This window comes from Ptychodera flava, chromosome 19 (genome assembly GCF_041260155.1).
Source record: "Ptychodera flava strain L36383 chromosome 19, AS_Pfla_20210202, whole genome shotgun sequence".
In the NCBI taxonomy this organism is placed as follows: Eukaryota; Metazoa; Hemichordata; class Enteropneusta; family Ptychoderidae; genus Ptychodera; species Ptychodera flava.
In genome coordinates, this window is record NC_091946.1 from 22,587,542 (window position 1) to 22,611,237 (window position 23,696).

The 23,696-nt window shown below is 38.2% G+C and overlaps 1 protein-coding gene across 1 annotated transcript; it reads left to right on the plus strand.

Moving 5' to 3' along the window:
* Window positions 1-4,416: 4,416 nt before the first annotated feature.
* Window positions 4,417-23,429, plus strand: LOC139118931 (uncharacterized). Its single transcript, XM_070682497.1, has 3 exons — window positions 4,417-5,428; window positions 21,842-22,155; window positions 22,553-23,429. The coding sequence occupies exons 1-3, from the start codon at window positions 5,320-5,322 to the stop codon at window positions 22,640-22,642; spliced, it is 513 nt and encodes a 170-aa protein (XP_070538598.1). The 5' UTR covers window positions 4,417-5,319; the 3' UTR covers window positions 22,643-23,429.
* Window positions 23,430-23,696: the final 267 nt, after the last annotated feature.

A 23,696-nucleotide genomic window follows, 5' to 3' on the forward strand; every position in this document is an offset into this window, starting at 1 on the left:
TGCTGAAATTTTCAAGGAAATTGAACCTATTATTATTCGCGTTATTATTTCTATATAATACTTATATAATTATTATTATTATTATTATTATTATTATTATTATTATTATTATTATTATTATTATTATTATTATTATTATTATCATTATTACCATCATCCAATGTGGCTACCAGGCTGTCATTTTAGTTTGTTTCATGTTTATGTCTAAAACAATGACTGAAACTCGAACTAAAGGTTGGTAAAATATATAACCAGTGCACATCAATAAGTTTCTCGATACGATCCGGTATGGCATCCAGGTGGTCGTTTTGTTTCAATTTGGCTATGCATAGAACCATAAGTGAGACATGCCTACTATCAATTGGTTTAAAAGAACACAATTGGAACTATTTTGTGATTATAAGATGAACAGTAAAAGTCACAGAATATGCTTTCTAAGAGAGGGTTTACTCAAAGTATTTCGTAATTATAAATTTTTCTAGTGAAAATATCAAAATTGCAATTATCAAATTAAATGTTAAAGTAGTATAAAAAAAATTGTAGCATTTAAAGCCATCTGCTTTTCAAAAATAGTAAATTTATCGTTTTTGACAATTTTCTAAGGATAATTCATCTGATAGATACACATTTTTGAAAATGTCAAGATTAGAGGTCAAAACTTGATGACTGCTGTATTGTTTTGAGGACCTAAATGCATTTGAAGGTTTCGGGATCATATCTGATTGGTTCCTTACCATTTCAAAGTGCCTCTCTAGGCAATTCAGGGTCCTATCAGTAGATCCCTGTTTACTTTCAAGGTCACATCTACTTAGTCACTTAGTACCTAAGTCATAGCTAAGTGGTCTCTTAAAAAGATTCAGGGACACCTCAGGTTGGTCCCTGAAAGTTTCAAGGACTCATCTGGGTGGTCCCTGAAAGTTTCAAGGACTCATCTGGGTGGTCCCTGAAAGTTCCAAGGTCACATCGGGATAGTCCTTGAAAGATTCAGGGGCACATCTGAGTGGTCCCTGAAAGTTTCAAGGACCCATCTGAGTGGTCCCTGAAAGTTCCAAGGTCACATCGGGATAGTCCTTGAAAGATTCAGGGGCACATCTGAGTGGTCCCTGAAAGTTTCAAGGACTCATCTGGGTGGTCCCTGAAAGTTTCAAGGACCCATCTGGGTGGTCCCTGAAAGTTTCAAGGACTCATCTGGGCGGTCCCTGAAAGTTTCAAGGTCACATCGGGATAGTCCTTGAAAGATTCAGGGGCACATCTGAGTGGTCCCTGAAAGTTTCAAGGACTCATCTGGGTGGTCCCTGAAAGTTTCAAGGACCCATCTGGGTGGTCCCTGAAAGTTTCCAGGTCACATCGGGATAGTCCTTGAACGATTCAGGGGCGTATCTGAGTGCCATGAAAGTTTCAAGGACTCATCTGGGTGGTCCCCGAAAGTTTCAAGGACCCATCTGGGTGGTCCCTGAAAGTTTCAAGGTCACATCGGGATAATCCTTGAAAGATTCAGGGGCATATCTGAGTGCCATGAAAGTTTCAAGGACTCATCTGGGTGGTCCCCGAAAGTTTCAAGGACTCATCTGAGTTGTCCCTGAAAGTTTCAAGGACTCATCTGGGTGGTCCCCGAAAGTTTCAAGGACCCATCTGGGTAGTCTCTGAAAGTTTCAAGGTCACATCAGTGTGGTCTCTAAAAGATTTAGGGTCTCCCCAGAGTGGTTCCTGAAAGCTTCAAAGACATCTCTGACCATCCCTAAAAATTCCAGACAACAACTGTTTGTTCCTAGCGTTAATATTTTAAGGTTTCAACAGACAGATGATATTGATTACATTTCTTTGCATCTACCAACAAAAGTTTATTTTTAAAAGAAGGGCTGAAATATTTCAGTGATTTTTCAAAATTTTCCAGCATTAATTAGCACACTCACAAGATAAGGGTAATTTCATCAAATTTACCAGGTCTCATTTCCTTGTATATGAAATGAATACATGTACAAGACATTTTCTTAACATCTACCAAATCATTTGAAAGATAAATCACCAAAAAAACAAACACTACAGCAGAACTGACATGGGTAAAGGTAGAAGGCCATTTTCCCATCAAAAATTTACAATTTTATCATACATCATTTGGGGAGAATAGCAAATGCCTACAAATCAACCTTGGAAAGGGAATTTGTATTTTCACTTAAACGTGAACAAAATTGACAAATCAGTTACATTTAATGGGTTCTCCTTTCCTGAGAGTGCGAGAAGCTAGACAAAATTGTAAAATGTGTAGGAGATGTATTTGATGTTTGTGCAATGATCAATAATTTATGAAATTGGACCGCGTCTTCACACAAAAGCACTGTTAGATTGATGATTTTTAAATAGATTATAACAAAATGCTCAAGATCTTATAATCACAAAATAGTTCCAAATGTGTTAAAGTTAGTTCAAGGATAGAGCCTTATGTCGTACATCCTGTGCATCGTTTTGTTTTTGTAACTATGAAATGTCGTTTTGTTTAATTTGTTCTCGACTAGAGTCACAACAAAGACAAGCCTGGACTGTTTGTTTCTAAGTCGATAGATATGATAGATATTTAAGCTGTGCATATGTAGGTCAATTTTTATCACGATACAATCCAATACGGTTGCCAGACACAATTTCATTTTAATGTTTAATGTCTAAAGGCTTAACTCGAACATGCCTTTTCTAATTTCTCTCAAATTTCGCATGAAGATGTATCCTATGCCATTCATGGGCACATCGATTTGTTTTGCAATACGATCCAATGTGGCTGCCAAATGGCCATATTGTTTCCGTTTGTTGATGTCTAGAGTGGTTTGGACCTGGACAGAATTAACAGGGAGAGGGCTGATGTTTGATGCCAGATGATTTAAATTTGTCTTAATTTAAATTTGTTTTGTTGTAATTGTTTCATGTGTAGTGCATAACACAGCAACACCTGGAACCTATTTCTTTCAAAATTGGTGCAACGGCATTTGAACCACGCTGGTATGTTATACATATACATGTCGATTTTTTCCCCTTAAGGTTGTCGAGGATAATGACCTGTGTCTTCACACATTCTAATGCGTACATGGTACTGACTTTCATTCAGTAACATTTTATCCAGTTGCACCATGCGGGGACTTTTCATTGACAATGACTTGGTATTCCGCTGTTTCGTTGACGCAATAGTCCAATCAAATGCGCTGCACGAGAGGTTACACAGGTTACAGCACAGAATACCTCAGTTGGCCATTCTATCACTAAATCACACTTGAACTGTAAGCTTTTTACACAAGGTTGGACGAAAATCGATCAAGGGCATAACATCGTAACGTCTGTCCGGTTAGCAGACGGTCCCATAGGCACTCTTCTGGCAAAACAAGGCCTTGTGGGGTACCCCCAAGATCGCGTGTTATGCCCTTGGACCAAGGTGCTCTGGCCCGCTAACGAGGTTTTGTTTATCATCGATGCAAATTGTGGAAAAATAACGTCAAGCGAATTACGATCAAGGAAGAGATGGGCTTTTGTCGGCAAGACAACGGTAGAAGGAAATGCTTATTCATTAGCCGAACAAATGCATTACAAATAGCTGGCAAAGTTGGGAGAATTACACGTTCAAAATCAACCCCCTGAACTTACGTTTGTTTGAAAACTCATTTTTTTAATGTATAAAGTCAGAAAAGCTTTAAGCCAATTTCTCGGACTTATCTATAGGTTTCACGATCGACTGAAAATTTTGCGGTTTTTAGTCTGTGTTTGATTTTCTAAAATGTGGTTATAACTTGCTGCATGTGATTTCCATTAAAAGCGATGAAAATATTTTTCAAGTGAAAACGACCAAGGATGGTGTTCTGATTGTAGACTTTGCCACTCCGAGGCCGATTTTTTTTAATGTAGCGACTCCGCTACAGCATCTCATAAACGAAACGTGAACATTAACAATTCAAAAATGAACCTAGCGGAGTTTACAATATCTCAACTGAAAATCACCACTTTTCATTCCATGCATTTTCCGGTTTACGTCTAGGGATAATAACGCTGCCTAATAATCGCCCAACGATCGGATGCACCGTGGCTGTTTACATAGAAATCACGCATCAAATATTTACATACTTGATGCAATTTTATCGCAGTCGTTTCCAAATGCGAATCCACTGACTGACAAGCTTTGTGCCACTACACATCCATTCTCGACCACCCTCAATTTGCACTTGACCTTCTCTGCGAAATGTCATTACCTCATCGAACACATTTGCGTGCAGTCATTCGCCACGTTGCGAATGAGACAATGCCAAGGTATTTGTGGTCCTCTAAATAGGTCAGTTGCGATTGCTTTGTAGGGAGGAATCACAGAGCCGCATTTATGTACACAGCTGCCAGCCCTGCATCGTTTCAATCAACATTATCAGTCTCATAAAATACTATAATGCTATACCTGGTTCTGATTCGATGATACGGAGGATGTTCTAAACGAGGTCTCTCATTTTCTTGGCAGAGACGTGCAGCGGAACGGCGTACTTCGAAATGCTTATTCGCCAGGCACGGCTTGACTGCGAAAGTATGAACCGCGAGGAGCTCTCCGTGGTTGCCATAAGAGGACCGTTGGTAATCAGTCAGTGAATAGATGTAGGGTCACAAAATATGGACTAGACATTTTTCCACCAATTACAGACGAAATTTCTCGACGATCTGCATTTTGGCAAGTTGGGTCCTGGATACGCAGAGCCGTGACATGTTCATAGTGCGACCTTCGCTGTTCGATAGAAACGTCGGCATAATGGAATAACACGTCGATTTGTTTAATATGTTTAGGACGAAGAAGCTTGTATTTCTGGATCTAGTTATCTGTAATACATGGATCCCTGTCGGAAAATATAATGGTAATTGATGTCACCGGCTGTGTCGACGCTGCGTATGAAACTTTATTTTACTTTTTATCCACAAGGTAAGCATTCTTGAAATCTGATTTTCGGGTGGAACGTGGTCTTATTTTTTAACCGACGAGCATCTGAAGGCTTAGCCAAAACAATAGGCGTGAACAAGGCACCACACACCTTGTTTGAGGACCCGCCTTTTAATTAGCCCTTCTGGGAAATATTACGCTGACTTTGCACACTGCACGCAATGGCGAAACCCGGTACCAGAAGGCTGAAGCGAGAGACTACACGGGCTATTGCCGGCAAAGTCATCAACCACTGATCTTTGGTGTCAGCGTTGTCTTCTAGAAGAAGGACAGCAAAACTTTTCTCTCTCTCAGATAGCGCCTGCCACTGAACGGTGTAACATCGCATCGCATGAAGGCTGTGCGTGATACATAGTACAGGATAGCTTGAGATGCGGACGTCTGACTCGGAAGAAATACTAGAAGCACGCAACTTGGAAAACGTGGATCCGAAAAATCGTCGGTCGTCAATACTTTTAAGAAAACAACTTCTGAGACCAGGTAAGTTTGTCTATTTTACTAAGTGCAAAATAATTATTTTTTCTGGCTTATGGAATATACGAAAGAATACACTATGTTTTGTTTTTGGTGTCCATTTCGATTTCCCTTCCTTTCCTGAATTGCTTCTGGGCGAAATTGATCGGCGATCAATCAATTCTTTAATTACTAGTATCAGCAATTAAAGTTCGAACTAAAAGTCAAAGACCGAAGGAAAACTGAATTCAGATCCAACTACTAACATATTATCTATAATTTGATTGTGCCTAGCATTGAAACTAACGTAACGGCCAACATGCATTCTGCTCAAAACGTTCCAACGTTGCGAAAATGAGTTACAAGGAGGGAAAAGGCACTTCATAATGAAGAGAAAAATGCCAGCAAAACAAATACTCTCTGTATTTTAACGGGTCTTTCGTCGTCAAGATTTGACGCCGAAATTAACGTGATCGTCAATAATTTGTTTCACATATTGAATGTATTTCTTGATATTATTTTCGAAAATTGATGATTCCACTTTTTGTTTCGATGAAAACTTTTGCAATGTAGTAGGTTTTGCGAGAAGCTTGATGAGTTTCATTTAATTCTCGTCCGTGATTTTGCTTAAAACTCAGCTCACCTGGAAATTAAATTCCCCCTTTACTAGTTAAACGAAAGTGTGATCTGTGATCGCCAGTCAAATGTGCTTTTCTGTTCATTTGAAATGTTTTGCTTTAGCCAGCAACTCGCAGCAACTTTTCTCGGATACAACTTAGACGCTGGTACGGCAGCTGTGCTTGCACGGTTTGCGCTTTCCAAAATTCGCGTCGTATCCCCATCGTCTGCATGCAAGTGTGTTTTTTTCTCTTCAAACTTACCGCTCTCTCTCGTCGACAAGATATGTCGAAAGAAGATGGAATCTGACGATACATTCTGCTAGCGAAGGCCACATACAGTAAAAAATCTAAATTTAAGGTAAAACATGTGAGGCACCGTGGGGAAGTGGTTAGGGTAACGGACTCACTATCGGAAGATAGTGAGTTCAAGACTCTAACACGGTGTTGTGCCCTTAGACAAGGCACTTTACTCCTCATTGCTCCATTGGGGTAGTGGGTTACGGGTACCTCATCCTGTAATTGGGCTAACGCCCGTTGGTGATGGACTGATTAAAAAAATTGAAAGACGAAGGGCAACGAAATCCGTCGACATACGAAACGCGGCAACAACCTAATCTTTTTTTCAGATGTATTAAAGATATATCTGAATACAAACTTTCACTTATATAAGGTTGCATATTAATTTCAAAATAAGACCAACTATCACCATATGGACGTGTAGTTCATAACAGAAAAATCCCCAAATAAGGCACAAGTAGTTAAGACAGACTCGAATTGCAATGTTTTGTAATTTCCAGTTTGTTTGCATGAGTCCAGAAGTTTAAACTTTTGAAATGCGGGCCCAAGTGTACATACAGGTTTTAATCATCGATTATCGATGGCAATTTTTATTTTCTTCTTGAAGGAGACAAAAAAACGAGACAATACTTTCAACTCATGAAATTATCTCACTATGTCAAAAGAGGGACGTGCGTTTTCATAATTGAGAACAGTAACTATCACGTAACAGCGCACTGACGAGATCCAGTATCAACAAATTTGTTAGAATGCGGTGTAGGTCTTAAAATCGATGGAAGTTTTAAAATGTTTCTTCAAGTGAGGCGAGTTTGAGCACCCTGATCCTTTGCTGTTTGTTCTTTGTGAGAGTTCAACGTTTTCTTTGAGGGAAGGTGATCGTCGGAACTGCGCTCGAAGGTCGTATGGGACCCATGCGACCGATGGAAACACTGTATCCAAGGTACGTTGGCGATTGAAGAAAGTTTAATACAACACGTCAAATGCTGCAGCTATGTTGACGTGAATGTGATATCGTTCATAAAATGCATTGTTTGTTAACAAGAAAGTCGCACAGGCGCAGTTCCTACGATACCCCCCCCCCTTTAAACTTTGCGGGTTTTTTCGGGGCGGGAAAAATTTAGCATTGCATTGAGTCCAAAAGAGGAAAAACGACTTCGGTTGTCAGGCTACGGGTAACGATGATGGCCACGGTCTCGTGAGAGGCCGCCGTCGTCCATCTCAATCGCCATCATTGTCCACATCCTCATTTTCAGACTTATCATCATAACCATCTTCCTAGTTGTTCTCGTCATGATCATCATTATCATTATCAAGAACTCGGCTATTATCGCGAAGACAATCATTGCAGATAGGGAAGATCGCATCTTACGTATATTTATTATACCAACGACAGTAAAGAGAGGGGACTTTCATGATTTTACTGAGAACAGGTCAACACTGCTGCAAGATTAGACGGTATTTTTATAAATGAAAATATGAACACTTTACTAAGCCGCGCACATCAGCCCAACGTCAACTACGAGTTCGAAGCACTTACGTAAAAGAGAGTTTATGATTTTCGAAAAACAGTGATATTTTTACACCAATTAAATGATGAAGATACATAACATCGATAGAACATCGGTTGTTTTCTATTGAATGACGCTAATTTTAGAAAATAAATTGATCATGTTACCAAAATAAGATGTTTTCTTCTGATCTATGTGAAAGGGTACGATTCTGACTCGCCCTTCCAATGCGTCTGCGGCTTGTACAAATAAAATCACGCGCCATGCGAATCGATTCCGTGCCATTAGTTGGGCGATCGCTTAACGTTTACCCGTAATGGACGGTGATTAATCATTGGCCAGCATATTATGGACGAGAGTGTATTTGTGTAGCGCTCCACTCAGGCTGCGTTGATCGGTTCGCGCAGAATGGAAAGCAAGTGTTGTACGCGGGAACAAAATTAGCCGGAAAATGCCATGCCCAAAGAGAGTTGTAGGCATGCAACCATGGTAACGTCAGATTTGTTTTTCCGGTGGATATTCCATGGTGGAAAAAACATGCATGCATTAAATGTGTTTCGTTTTCTGAACGTAAATTGGCTTCTGCCTCCGATTGTGTCTCATTCCGTGTCTCGTCCTTACATGTACGTAGAAATCCTTACGTTTGCATCCCAGTAAAAACAACTTGAACCGTTTTGAAATCTAAAGAAGCTCCAGGAACTATGCACATATTTTGAACAATTCTCTTCAAAATGGCCGCCGTCCCTGTGTTAATTCTATTGAGAAAAATAAAATTTTCTATTTTCAAAAAAGTAAGACAGTTAAAAAGTTTTCTTACACCAAGAGCTTTAAAATGAACCCCTACAAGTGGTAGATCAGAAAAGAATTGTAAAATTTTGAGAGTCTGAATATCTGCCCCCGAGGTGCAGTCTAGCGTAATGTATTTATTTCTTTGGATATCATATTAAAGATTGATATCTCCATTCAAAGAGGCCGTGACTTCGTGTACATTGTTGGTAATTTGAAAGACAAATACGACTCTTCACGATTAATAAGACAATTGAAACCAATTTTTTACTTATGTTGTGTCATTCCAATAGATTAAACCAGGAATTCAAATAGAGTCGACCACGGTACAAACATACCCACGTGCGCAAACGAGTACAGAAATACATGTATTTCCATACACGCTTGTACTTACGGGATCTTTTGGGCATTCTGAGTCTATAGAACACATCGTGTCGCTCTTATTCTAGAGTAGAACCATTCCAATTCCTTTTATTAATTAATGATGATTATTTATATAAGATATTTATCAATGGTCAAAAATAATGACCGATAGGTTAAAAATCTCTCATTCCTCTTTTGTAGACTAAAAAACGGCTTTGTTGTCGGATATTTTTTGTTTGTTTATTTTGTCGGTTGGTTGTTTGGTTGATTGGGGATTTTTTTCGAAAGAGGAAACCCATTAAGATTGATCGACTCAACAAGATGTATTTGATACGCCGCTATTCCTAGGGTAAGAATGCTCTTTCGTTTATCATCGACATTTTGCTACTCTCTTGCAAAGAGTTCACAGCAAAGTTCCTTCCGGAGCTAGTGGCGGAAAGTTTCGTTTTTGGGGGGAGAGATTTCGACTCAAAGGCAAAGTTATCTGTTCATAACAGATGATGCTCGCAGGGCTCACAATGGAATGTCCAGAGGAGCAGTGGAGGAAGATATCAGACACGTTGCAACCAAAACTGGTCAACTGGTTAGGAATTATAGCGGCGCTTTGGCTGCAAGAACAATGGCATAAGCAGCCAACCAGCCGATACTGAGAAATTGTAAACCGAGGTGTTTTGTGTATAAGTATGCTATCGTATTTTTCAAAAAACATCAACATTGGGGGAGGAGTGAGAGCCGTTTGCAACTGCTCTCCCGCTGCAATATGAAATTTTTCACCTACCGCTTCTATCATTGAACCTCTTTCGACTAAAACAGTGAAGTTTATGTGTTCTCCTAATCACTGCTTCTCGAGTTTTTGCCAAATGCTTTTGCTGTCCACAAAATTGGCAATTTATACACCGAGCCGGGCCACTGAGCTTTTTTAAGTTGCTCTCTTTGAAAAACTGCCAACCCGCCGAGCATCGGCCTACAAACACCTTATTCCGCGAACGACTATAGCACGGTTGAACTTATGTTTCATAATAATTACTGAAACGTAAGGAAAATTATTTGCGTTCTATTGATACCTTATCACAATCTTATCAGAAGGACACTCGCCTCGACAAGCGTTTCAATCTAAAACTGCTCGTCTCATCATATATATCTACAGTCTTGATCGGAGTGATCGTCGGCAATAGACACATCTTCAGTCAACACATGCGCACTAGTAATCGATAATATGGCTAATCTCGGCCGCACTTGATCAATACAACGTTGTACATGTATTGATGATGGATCATGTAAAAAAATTAACATACGCAACTTTTATCGGTTAAGTTTGACTTTTTTGTAATATTGATAATGATGAAGGTGGTGGTGGTGGTGATGATGATGATGATGATGATGACGGTGATGATGACGTACATGCAGGTGTGCGCAGTACGCTTGCAGTGTCACAGCAATCAAGCTTATTCAAATTCGTCTTGACAATGTATAGCCTAACTCTACCGCGTCACTCTGCATACAGTTTCAAAGATCATTGATAAACACAGACGGGAAACTTCTATATAAGTGTCCTCAATGACAAATTCGGAGCATGTCTTTGCCGTGTATACCGCCGAACGTCCATCCACCCACTCAACACAAGCCACTCTGATCTAAGAATGTAACACGCTGTTAAGACAGAAATATATCCGGCCGTTGGGTGACCACCGTAAGTCACGACCAAAACCTATCACGTACATCAGTAGGTAGAAACAGCAGTGACGGCTTCTCCATGTCGAACACCGCTCTCACATTAGAACCAAATTGTTTGAACTACTATGAATACACTTAGAAATTCAGTCTTAATTGGACTGAGTAAAGTCGACACTGTCTTGTTTTCGACTTCTGTCAAAATATCAAGAGTTCTTGAATATGAGCTCACGACACATGAAACTATAGTCTCAGTATCTCTTGTTTGTTCTAATGTGAACGTATGGAAAATAGTCGACGTCCTAAAACGAGTGGAACTAATTTAGGATAATTGGATGGAGACGTAATTTCGGGTTAAAGGTATACAGTCACCTGTAATCTAAATATGCTCATATATGGTCAAAGGGTCGTTCCTTGGTATTCAAAATGCCGATGTGAAGGCGTTGTTTTCAAAAAGCGGCCACCAGCTTAAAATCTGTAATTGGTTAGATTTTCTCTTTCCATGGTAACTGTGGCAAAATTGGAACAGGTGACAGTATACCTTTAATTTGCAAATGTAAGCTCATATTTTCGTTTGAAGTTACACACTTGTTTTTATGAGTGATTTTTAATATTACAACATTCGGCTAGAGGGCACTTGCCACGTTTGAGAAATTTGAAAAATATGATGATCCAATTATCCCGAATTAGTCCCAATCGTGTTATGAGTATATCAGAACGCATGCAAGGGACAGTTGCAATATCTTTTGATAATAATTTCCACATTTTGTTCAATAAAATTACTTTTTCTTGCTCTTCTCTTCTCCCTGAAGTGTGTTGAAATACAAAAATAATTTTTACCGTATTGTGTACATCAGCAATGCCATGGCGGACACGCGGATTCTAGTCCCGAGAATCCAGCTTTAGACAATAATATGGAACATTATGTACATTGTCTGGATTGAAATCGAACACTATACGGGGCACTTCTAAGTCATTTTTGAGTAGCTCAAGAAACTGCACCACCAAGTAAGAGAACGAAACAACTGGAAAATACTCCCAAAGTTACAGCTAAACGGATCTCCAGGAAAAAGTCGCTTTACTTCGCTCAATCATGATTATGAGTTTGTGACAGAAAGTAATCCAATTAGTTTCTATAACGATGCGTTTCTCTATTTATTTTTTTTTTACTTTACTCGCTCGTGCTTGTGTATCTCTTACCATCTATATTTTACTTATCATACAACATAATTATCATTGCGCCTGTCTGGCACCTATTGAAAAATTAATGATCTAGAGGAAGGCGTTTGATTGGAGTATGGGTATCGATCAATTTCTTATCATTCTTGATAGTTGTCACGTGAGTACATGTTTTTACGGGTGAACGACCGAACCAAAAGTTCGTGATTTTCTGTAAAGATAGAATATATGCAGGAGCCAATCAGGTTACGTTTTTTAAATACAATGCTGCGATCCATAACAAGTGACCGTAGCCTGTTTCCGATTGGTTGGCTGTTGAGGCCCATGCGCGAGATTTGAACGCGATCATCTATGGCAGTGGTTGAGCTCACGATCCCTCCATCATGGACGGAGTGTGGTAAGATGTAGTATTGTGAGAACAGGAAAGAACAAGCAAAAAGGTTGAAATGCCGCCATCACTACATCTGATTTTAGTCACACTAGAGAAGAATGAGACTCCGCGAAAGTTTTCGTCAAGATCAATTTTCAGCTCCGCTGCCTGCGACGAGGAGCTTATCGGATAGGTGGTTGTCACACCGTTGTCCGTCGCCTGTTGAGTGTCGTCAGTTGTCTGTCGACGGCGGCGGCCGTCAACTTTTCATTTTTCAAGCTTCTTCTCAAAAACAGCTAGTGCGATTGCTTTGATATTTGGCATGCAAATTCTGTAGGGTTGCTCTATTCAGCTTTGTTCAAATTGTGTGAAAAGTTGCATATTTTTATGGGCACAATTTTTCCCATTTTTGGTCAAAAATATTCTGTTCTGAAAGCATTCGTCAGTTTGATTTCAAATGTGGCATGTCGGTTGCTAGGGGTAACCTCAGTAAGATTTGTTCAAATTGTGATGAAATTTGCATATTTGTATTTTGGGGGCAATTTTCCTTTTTTTGTCAAAAATGTTCTCTGAAAATTCTTGTCCGATAGGTCTGCAACTTGGTATGGAGGTTCCTTAGATTGACCTTTGTCAGTGTTATTCACACTAATGTGAAATTTGCAAATATGTATTTTAGGGCAGTTTTTTCCCCTTTTTATATTTGTTTCGTTTCCTTTAATCTTCTTTTGAAACCGCTTGTCCGATCGCCTTTGAATTTGACATGAAGGACCCTAAGGATGAGCGATATCAGTTTTTTACAAATCGTGACGCATCCTGCAATACTGTATTGGGGCAAATTTTGTTGCTTTTGTCAAAAAAATTGCAAAAATCTTCTCAGAATCCACCAGCCGACAAAAAAGTCATAAAACAGGCAACGGAGCGACCGATGTTGCTTCACTGTGATATTTAAGATAATTTAGATATAGGAAACTTTCTTGATACATATTGGAAAAGGCACGTGTCTGACTGGTTGCAGCCACACGTTTTGGGTGCACGGCCAAAGGAAGTAACTCCATCGAGCAGCTGCAGTCTTAATCACCGCATGCTGATGATATTTGTCGATCAGAAGGCATGGAGTGTATCATGGTCACGAATCGCATTGACTGATTTTACCCTTTTCATGTTGAACAGAGAGTGGCATTTGCAAATCGCGGTTGAAGGGAAGAGCCTCTCTCGGTTTTAATTTCTACAACTAGCGAAGTCCTCGATTAGCTCTCACGTAAATAATCAAAGGGCATTTCTTATTTGTATTGCTGAAAAGTATACAGGGAAATTTCCGTAACCCTTTTTATTGTTTTCTGATTAGTAAATTCTAAATGTTCACTACATCTGATTCATTGCACGAGTTTATCAAGGGGAAGAAAATTGGGTACCGTGTTCAACGAGAACTTCGAAATGTGGTTAATCATTCTTAATTAAATAAATGTCCGTTGTAATAATCACCTGAAGGTAGTACGCACATAGAAAGTGAAAGACTTATGCTCAAATTTTCCTCGATGAAACTTTCAACCATGCATTCTCTTACCAAATCAGTAATACAAATCAGGGGTCACCTCGCAAAGTTTTGTACTAGAGAAACAAATTACCTGAGATTTACAGATATTTGAAATTCAGAGTGGCTGCCATCCCTGTGTTTATTCTAGCGCACTTCACAGTTGTCTTCCATCAGGATATTGCCATGCGAGAGGTCGTCGGGATAAATGAACAGAGTAAAGGCTCTCAGTCTCAACGTTATAACACCCGTTTATTTCATACGTGTAGAAGTTACATGTCGTCAGGGTTTGGGGTAGCGGAGCCCCACTCTCTCCCGTGCTCGATCCCGTGCTCCTCCTGAAAGTATTAAAATATTGTGGGGTTTGTTATACAAGATATAAAAGACGTGGTTTCGATCACACGATAGATATAAATTAAACATTACAAAACACGACATCCAATCACAAACATCAATACAGTTGTTGATCTTCAATTTACATGTCAGAAATTATATCTAAAAATCACTGCGACACGTTACAAACCCATCATGTGAAATTCTCATGTTCCTTCATTAAGTGTTAACATTAACTGTTAAGTACTTTACTTTAATATCATTCAAACATATGTTGCGTCCAAAACTTCTTAAAATATCCTCGTAAATAATTAGTTTCTTTGTGCATTTGCCACAATATGGTGTGTAGCCGGTTTGTATGCAATTCGACTTGTAATTGAGATCTTTTTGTGTTTATTAATAATTTTACTGGTGCCGATGACCACTTGTGCATTAGCCTTTGCGTCAGATAAACTACCTTCGTAACGACCCTATGTGGGGTAAACATGCAGTGTTCGATTTTCGAGACGAAGACGATAGAAAGTTTTCTCACGCCAAGAGTTTTAAAACGAGCCCCCACAAGCGGTTAATCAGAACAGAAGTGGAAAAAAAAATTGCGAGTCCTAATATATGTCCCTGAGGCGCATTTTACTTTTCAACATGGTGAGACAGTACGTATACTTTGAAACGTTCGAAAACAATGGTTGTGATTATCAAATCAGACCGAACCCTTGAAAAATAAAATTGATCATTCGAAGACTTCAGAAACAGATGATCGTTTTCTTTGTCTTGTATCGTTTTGTTTTTTTTGTGAAGGTTGGATCTTTGCGCGTGTGTTGTTGGCTGTAGGCTGTGCACACTGACCGCCATTGATTGTCGTCAATTTACTGAGCATTTAAAACACGTAGAACTGTGGCCTAGCACACAATGCGCAACGCGGAATTCAACGACCGAAAACAAGACGTTAGGATTCATATAGGTCTGCCCGACCGATAAGTAACAGTGGAATGAATGAATGAATGAAAGAATGAATGAATGAATGAATGAATGAATGAATGAATGAATGAATGAATGAATGAATGAATGAATGATCGAGTGATCAATATCAAGTAATCAATATGATGAATAAATCCAACTATCAAAAATGGTAATAATCTATATGTAAGGTTATAGTGACTTTGATACACCAGCTCATTTGAAATATTCAGTTTGTTAGTTAAGTGTATGATAGTGACATGAGATATCCATAATTGAAAAATTAAAATTCTGCATTATATAGTTGACCTCTCCCAGTCGTATCGGTTTATATGTCACTTAAAAGACATCGCAAATTATTAGAACAGTAAGAGCTACTTTGTGGGAATTTAAGAAGGCGATTTGCACGAAGATATGGAAACCCGTTTACTGAGAACATATCATGACCGGTGAAGACGTCGTTCTGAAACACAAGTAAACGAAGTTGGTCGTGCAGGTCTTGCGTTAAGATCCGAACTTGAGAACGTAAATCTCTTTACATGTACCGGCAATTAAGGGGTAGATATTTAGATAGAGCCCCAAGCGTGAACGCCAATGCAGAGTGGCCAACAGATTATGTGTACATAGAGAGATTACGGAAGTACCCACATCGACACAAAAAATCTTAAGCTTTTGTCAAAAGTTTCCTCAAGCCTATAAACCTTTCTCCTTCATATTCAAAAATGAAAATAAGAAGTTTAAGTGCGAATTAAGGGATAAGGAAAGCAAATTACCGAAAATACTCCGATATTTTAAATGTAAAAGGGTCGCTATGCTTTGTTTTTACTCTATGAGGAAAGATATACTTTCGATTTTCCCCAAAACAAGCTAAGCGGTGACCCATTCCGAACTGCAGAATTAGTCTTGCTGCCAGGGAACAAGCTAACAACTGTTAATGCTCAAAAAAATGAAAGGCAAAGTTGACACAGACAATAATCACATTTTCGTGGTTGGAAGATTTTATCACTTCGACAATGATGTTACATTGTATCCGTGACTGTTCGTTTTCATTGACATTGATAATCAGCAAAATCGCCAGCTTGCGACGAAACAGCAACTCAGAAATCATTTGCGATGCGCCACCAACGATGGTATTTTCCATGTTGTCAAAAGATACAGAAAGGAGGTTTTGAACGCACCGAGAACCCTTTTAAATACCAGCACAAGTGCACATTTTTGTAGCAACTTTGCTCTGTATATTTTTCCCATTTTCACCACCCCTTCGAAGATACAATGGTCGATACATTATGAGTATTGTAGTGAGGGTAATATTATTTTTTTGTTCACTTGTTCGTGATTTAACATTCATCGCTATTTTACCTATAAATATATTATGAAAACAAGCTTCAGTTTTCCTAGCACGACTGAAATATTATTTCAAAAGTTGAGGAAAAGAGCAATTCAAAGCACGGGAGGAAAGATTTGGCGTTCGAACACTAGAGGGCGTTTTTTACTATCCTTATTATCCATACGGAATCATGAGCGGCACGCTCGAGTGTCAATCTACCAGTATACAAATTCCTACAGCAAAAGTTGATGGAGTAGAACGCACTACGGTAATTTTAACACCTTGGGCCTGCACATGTGTTTTGTCCAAAGTGTTTACATCATCTTCCAAATTCGATGCTGAAGGTCCATAGCTGTAACTTTGGATGATTCATTTTTTCGCTATATTTGTTCTGTATGCCGATTGCTAGGTATTGTTCTAATCCTAAAAGCACGCCGAAACACAGACTTTTTAGCTGCAACAGAGAGCGTCTATGAGTTGTAAACGGTTCATTTTACGTGTAAAATAAACTGTTTACAAATGAATTATACACCGGACCAGAATGTTCCTGTCAACGATAACAATGCAGTCTACATATATATAGGCAGGGTTGACAAGCTAAATACAGTGCATCTCAGTATGCTCTTGGGAGTAAAACAAGATATTTTAATTGATACTAGAAAACAAAAATAGTGAAGAAATCGAAATTCAAAGCTACTGGCCCTTTCAATGAATTTATAATAGTTTATAATTACTGAGAATGAAAACTTGTCCTAAACTTTCATTATTAGATCAATAATACCCGTCATTTAGTGTCCTCGACCTTTGCTATAAATTGTTCGCTTTCATAAAAGAAAGTGTTTTTTTATGTTTTTTGGGGTTTTTTTGTTGTTGTTGTTTTGTTTTCTGTTGAAGCCTTCGATTAATAAAATCATAAAATCTACAAGTTTTTCAAATTGATGTTTGAGGCAACATTTAAAACGAAGCACCTGTATTATGATAAGTTCTAACACTAGCATATATTAACTCTCCATTGACAAATACGATTAGGGCAAACATGTTTCCAAGTATTATCTCTCGAGTGAAATGTCTTTTCGTTTGGGGAACGCTCAATGGTCATTCACTTCCCTGCGCCCGATGCGTGCTCATCATTTGACGAATGAGAGGTCGCGTACAGTAAAACCGGGCTTTTGATGTCTTCTGCAGCTATTTTGTTCTGTAAACAAAAGCATTTCTTGCCCTACAACCGAAATAATTTTGAAATGAATAGTGATCGTACGGTGCACATACCTGTATGTATGTATGTATGTATGTATGTATGTATGTATGTATGTATGTATGTATGTATGTATGTATGTATGTATGTATGTATGTATGTATGTATGTATGTATGTATGTATGTATGTATGTATGTATGTATGTATGTATGTATGTATGTATGTATGTATGTATGTATGTATGTAGCCATGCATGTTGTTTTAACCAGGTATAATCATCAATGTACATTTCGTGTTTTGCCAACTTTGATCAAGTAAATCCCAGTATATATCCCTAATAAGCAAAGTTCATTAAATATGTAAATTAGGTCTTGACTTAAGTAAAAATGCTTAATGATTGTCAATAATGTTGTATCATGGTATCTGCAATATATGTAGCAAGTTTTGTCAACTTTGGTCAAGTCAATTCAGATATATATCTCTAATTAGGAAAGTTCATTAAATATGCAAATTAGGAATTGGCTGAAGAGAAAATGCTTAATGACTTTCAATAATATTGTATTATAGTGTCTTTAATGTACATAGCAAGTTTCATCAATTTTGATCAAGTCAATTCAGATAAATATCCCTAATTATGAAAATTCATTTAATATGCAAATTAGGAATTGGTTGAATTAAAAATGTCTTTTGACTTTCAATAATGTTATATCACAGTATCTTTGATGTATATAGCAAGTGTCAACAACTACAATCACGTTAATTCAGATATACCAGTATATCCGTAAATGGGAAAGTTCATTTAATATGCAAATTCGGAATTGGCTGAAGTAAAAATGCTTAAAGACTTTCAAAAATGTTGTATCATAGTAGCTCCAAATACATGTAGCAAGTTTCATCAACGTCGGTCCAGTCAATTCAAATATATATCCCTAATTAGCACCTAATTAGCAAGTTCATTAAATATGCAAATTAGGAATTGGCTAAAGTTAAAACGGTTAATGACTTTCAATAATGTTAAATAATAGTATCTTTAATATACATACCAAGTTTGGTCAAGTTTAGTCAAATCAGACATATATCCCTAATTAGGAAAGTTCATTAAATATACAAATTAGCAACTATCTTTCTTGTCACCCCTTAATGCTTCCCACTGCTGATATATCTCGGTAAGATCAACATTTGTAGCAAATGTCATCAAATTGTGTGTAGTCGTTTTTAATGTATATCCGTTTTTTTCTAAAATCATTAATTATGCAAATGAGCAAAAAGTATGCAAGCCACACCCACCAAAAACTAATCAGTTCTTGCCATTTGCTAACTAAATATATGTACTAGATTTGATTGTGATCTGATAAGCCGTTTTTGAGATATCGGACCAACCAACAGACAGACAGACAGACAGACAGACACACACACACAGACAGACACACAGACACACAGACAGACAGACACACAGACAGACAGACATCGCTGCGACATATGCTCACGTGTGTAAACACGTGTGTAAAAAATCAGGTGTCATTGTGAAAATTTTGGTACTCCCGTGAATGTACCTTCATTTGAATGCCAGTATCAACTTAATTGGAGAAAATTTATTTTTTGGCTCAAGTGAGCTAATGTCGCAGGGATGCCTGTGTGTCTGTCTGTCTGTCCGTATGTCTGTCTGTCTGTCTGTCTGTCTGTCCGTCTGTCTGTCTGTCTGTCTGTCTGTTGGCCCAGTATCTCAAAAACGGCTCACCAGATCAGAATCAAATCTGGTGCATAAATTCAGTGTGCAAATGGAAAGAACTGATCAGTTTTTGGTGGGTGTGGCTTGCATCCTTTTTGCTCATTTGCATAATTAATGATAATAGAAAACACGAATATACATTGAGAATGACTGCAAGCAATTTGATGAGATTTGCTACAAATGTTGATCACACCAGGAGATGTCAGCCGTGAAAGATATAAGGGGATGACATGAAAGACATTTGCTTCTTTGCATATTTGATGAACTTTCCTAATTAGGGATATATATCTGCATTGACTTGATCAAAATTTACGAAACCTGGTATATATGTATATTGAAGATACTATGATTGAACATTATGGAAAGTCATTCGGCATTTGCACTTCAGCCAATTTCCAATTTGCATATTAAGTGAACTTTCCTAATTAGGGATATATCTGAGTTGACTTAATCAAAGTTGCTGAAACTTGCTATATACATTGAAGATACTTTGACGTAACATTATCGAAAGTCATTAAGCATTATCACTTCAGCCTTTTCCTAATTTGCACTTTTAATGAACTTCCTAATGACGGATATATATCCTAATTGACTTGACCAAAGTTGACAAACTTGCTACAAAAATTGAAGATACTATGATATAGCATTCTTGAAAGTCATTATGCATTTTTACTTTACCCAATTCCTAATGTGCATATTAAATGAACTTTCCTAAGGATATATATCTTGATCGATTCCACCAAAGTTGACGAAATTTGCTATGTACATTAAAGATACTATGATACAACATTATTGAAAGTCATTAAGTATTTTACTTCAGCCAATTCCTAATTTGCATATTTAGTGAACTTACCTGCTGAGGAATATATACCTTGATTTACTTTATCAAAAGGGCAAAATATGCTATGTACATTGATGATACTAGGTTAAAACAATATTGAAAGTCATTTCGCATTTTCATGTCAGCTAATTTATAATTTGCATATCTAATGAGCTTTCACAGTTTTGCACATATAGCTTGAAGGACTTGACCAAAGGCAATTACACTTGCTATATAAAGTGGTTATACAATTACAGCAGTCAAAGACATGTAGTATTTTTATTTCAACTAATTACATATATGCATACTCAATGACCTTTGGAATTCATCTCTGATGAATATTGTTCATGATGTTGATCATGACACTTTCAATGAAGTTGCAAAAATGTGGCAAAAGTTAAAATTTACACACAACTGCAATATATTGTGAAACACGTGAGCATTATCCGTTCATGTCTGGTTTTCAATGTTCACGAATTGTATGTACCCCAAGAGCTTAAATATAAGCCCACACAAGTGGTAGATCAGAAAAGCACTGTGAACAATTTAGAGTCAGAATATCTGATCCAGAGGCGCGTTTATACCTTTGCAACACCAAAGTTCAGCGCATGCAATACAAGTAACCATGCGATCGCGCCCTTCCTGATGATGTCCATGTAAACCTTTGCTGTCAAGACATTAAAAGTGTCAGTTTGCAAGTTATAACGTCACGCATTTTATGTTTCTTCTCAGCGAAAATGCTATCATATTGCGTAAATGGCGATGGCGGTAGTTGTGACCTTTTCATCACAATTGGATATGTCCCGTTAGGCAATCATGCTTTTAACCATGTCTACAGTGCTGATGGCAACGACAAATCCGAAATTGCGTTTTTTTTCTTTTGCCACTCACCGTGTGGAAACGTATCAAATACGTGTTTTTTTCATATTGTTTTTAGCGGCAATTTGATATGCCGTTATAATTGAGTGACTCAATTATCAAGCCACGTCTTAATATGGTAAGCTAGACTGATTTGTCAGAAACGTTCTCTATGTTGGACAGTTGGCTTTGTATTTATGCAGACGACATTTTTCGCGCGCAAGCACCAACAGGTATGCATAAAATTCCTATGGTTCATTTCCTGTATACATCTTACAGAAGGAAATGATATAAAATGTTCCTCTATTGTTTGTGCTTCAGTTCATCCAACATCAATCAGTTCCATCCATCCATGAACTTATCAGTCAAACGTGTCTGGGATTAGTTTGTGTGGTTTTTTGGGGGGTGGTTTTTTACCTCAGCCGGAGTGAGCTCTCGACCAATCAGAACGACGCATTGGCGTAACGGACATGCTGATATAATATAATCATATTTTGACAACTCTGACAAGATGATTTTTGTGGGGGTGTGGGTATCAAGTTGATATAATTATCACCAACATGCATCGCCAGATTTAAATCGCACTGCACTTTCATCGACTTCTCAGTCGCTTTAATTTCGGTCTCGTTACCATAGTCTCGAATAGCGTGCCAGTGACTCGCAGGAGGTAAGTTACAGTGTTGAAAGGAGGACAAAAACTATCTTTGTTCGACTCAGAAAGGTTGATTAGAGAATGTTGTTTTTGTTCCTGTGGAAACCAAGTCTTGCAAAAAGATGTAAGATCTTAACAGCGCAAAACTTTCTCTCCGAAGTGCATTTTTCGTCAAACGATTTCCACGGATGTGTACAGCATCTTTTCTAACGTTTAATTTTAAAACTTTATTGTTCTATCTTGTAGAATTTCCGAAACCTTCACAAGCAATGACTAAGACACAAGCCTGGCAGTTAGCTTTCCTCTCGGTTGCCATTATCACCATGGGTCTTCTGAGAGATCATCGTGCTGAAGCGGCCTGCGAACGCCGATCGCACGAAATGTCAATCAACGACAATCCAGGTTACCGTCCCGTGACGTTGAGGGCGTATGCCTGCGTGGAAACCCGACAACACTACATTGTATCCAATGTCACGTACACCAACCAAGACGCCGGCTTTGTCAAGACGCCAGTGCAAGACGACTGCTGTTGCGTTGTTAAGAACTCGCTGTTGAAAAAGGTGATTTTCCAAAAGATTGCAGTTCGATCCATATACAAGACAACAACCTCAGCTGATTCTCCAAAAGTTTGCTCTTTGCAAATCAATTCTCAGAAGCCTGTAATAATTTTCGTTTCGGCAAAACTTAGCCCGTGGGACATACATTATTAATAAGATCATTCACAATCTTTCGTTCTATGACCTAAATTTATAAAATGCATTGAAAAATCGATTTGTAAAAGAAATACATCAAGTGTTGGGGAAACACTTTGATAGTTTATGGTTCAGAAATCAAAGCTACATATTAGTGTGTCCGCGTATAGATGTAATTATATCCTACCAAAAGGTGCAGCGAATACAAGCTGATACCAAAACATTTCAAATCTTCATAACGCTTTCTGTATTTCTTACCAAATAGAAAAAGCTCAGACCCGTGCGACCGAACTTGCCCGATGCCTGGGTGACATACCGGCGTATACTGTCCTGCGAATGCGTTCCCTGTGTCTAACGCCATGGGACTTCAAGGAATATTTGAGTAGGACTGAGGCCATCTTTACCGTAATTGCAAGCGTTAACTCCAGCCGTCAACATCGCTGTGGGAGCGGAGGTGAGACCCAACCCTTCTGTCTGCAAAAACGTACAAAACAGCATGACTCAAACTACGAAATATCGCTTCATCCCGAAGATAGAATTCACACATCGCCCACAGAATGCCGCTGTATGTTGTGTTCTCACAAGAGAGCCTACACTTTTTTTTATAAATATGTTTCCTAGATAATGGTCATCACTAGCGGAGGACAATGTAAATGGCACTCATGAAGGCCGTGGACCGAAAATTAACGTATTTATTCCGGCAAATCGAACAGCAACATCGATCTGTAACCCCGTACGAGTGGCACAAATCGCGGGACTGGCGTTTTGCTAATTTCAACCGTCATGAACAGACATTTATGACAATTGTACGTGCTCACGTTACAATGAACAAGCTATGACGACATGTTGGCACGGGGACGAACATATATTGACTCTACGGGAAATATTTCGAATTGCATCCAAATGTTCAGGATTACATTTTTAAGATAAATTTTATACTTACGGAGTAGTTTTAGGAAAAGGTTTGCATCCATTTGTGCAAATCAAGAACAGTTCGGCTTTTCTTGAAACTGTTTGTGGACGATCAGTGTCCTCTTTTGTCAGTCAATTGTCATATCAAGATATCGAAGCATTTTTTTTCTTCTTTCAGTCGGGACCTTTTGTTTCAGTGAAATTAAAGCTGATGCACACTATTCTTCTTATAGCTTACCATAAAAAGGTGTTTTGTTTTGTACAGTCACAGGGTACTAAGGCTCTTTGTTAGTTGGTTTTGTGTACGTGTTTGTTCACTTTTTACATATGATTTGTTGAAAGTATACAATAATGAATGAAGAGTTGTATTTCTATTCATGTATGTTTGTTTGTCAATTGTCAATAAAGAGCTGTGGTTTTGTTTGTTTGTTTGTTCACATGTATATTCATGAAATGATACCCATAAAGATTTCAGATACAGTCCTACATATGTAAAT

Excerpts from the sequence above, each read along its gene's own strand:
- LOC139118931 (XM_070682497.1), top strand. The coding sequence starts at position 5,320 with ATGCGGACGTCTGACTCGGAAGAAATACTAGAAGCACGCAACTTGGAA. Across the intron at positions 5,429-21,841 it reads AAAACAACTTCTGAGACCAG|AATTTCCGAAACCTTCACAA; the intron begins GTAAGTTTGTCT and ends TCTATCTTGTAG. Across the intron at positions 22,156-22,552 it reads AGAACTCGCTGTTGAAAAAG|AAAAAGCTCAGACCCGTGCG; the intron begins GTGATTTTCCAA and ends CTTACCAAATAG.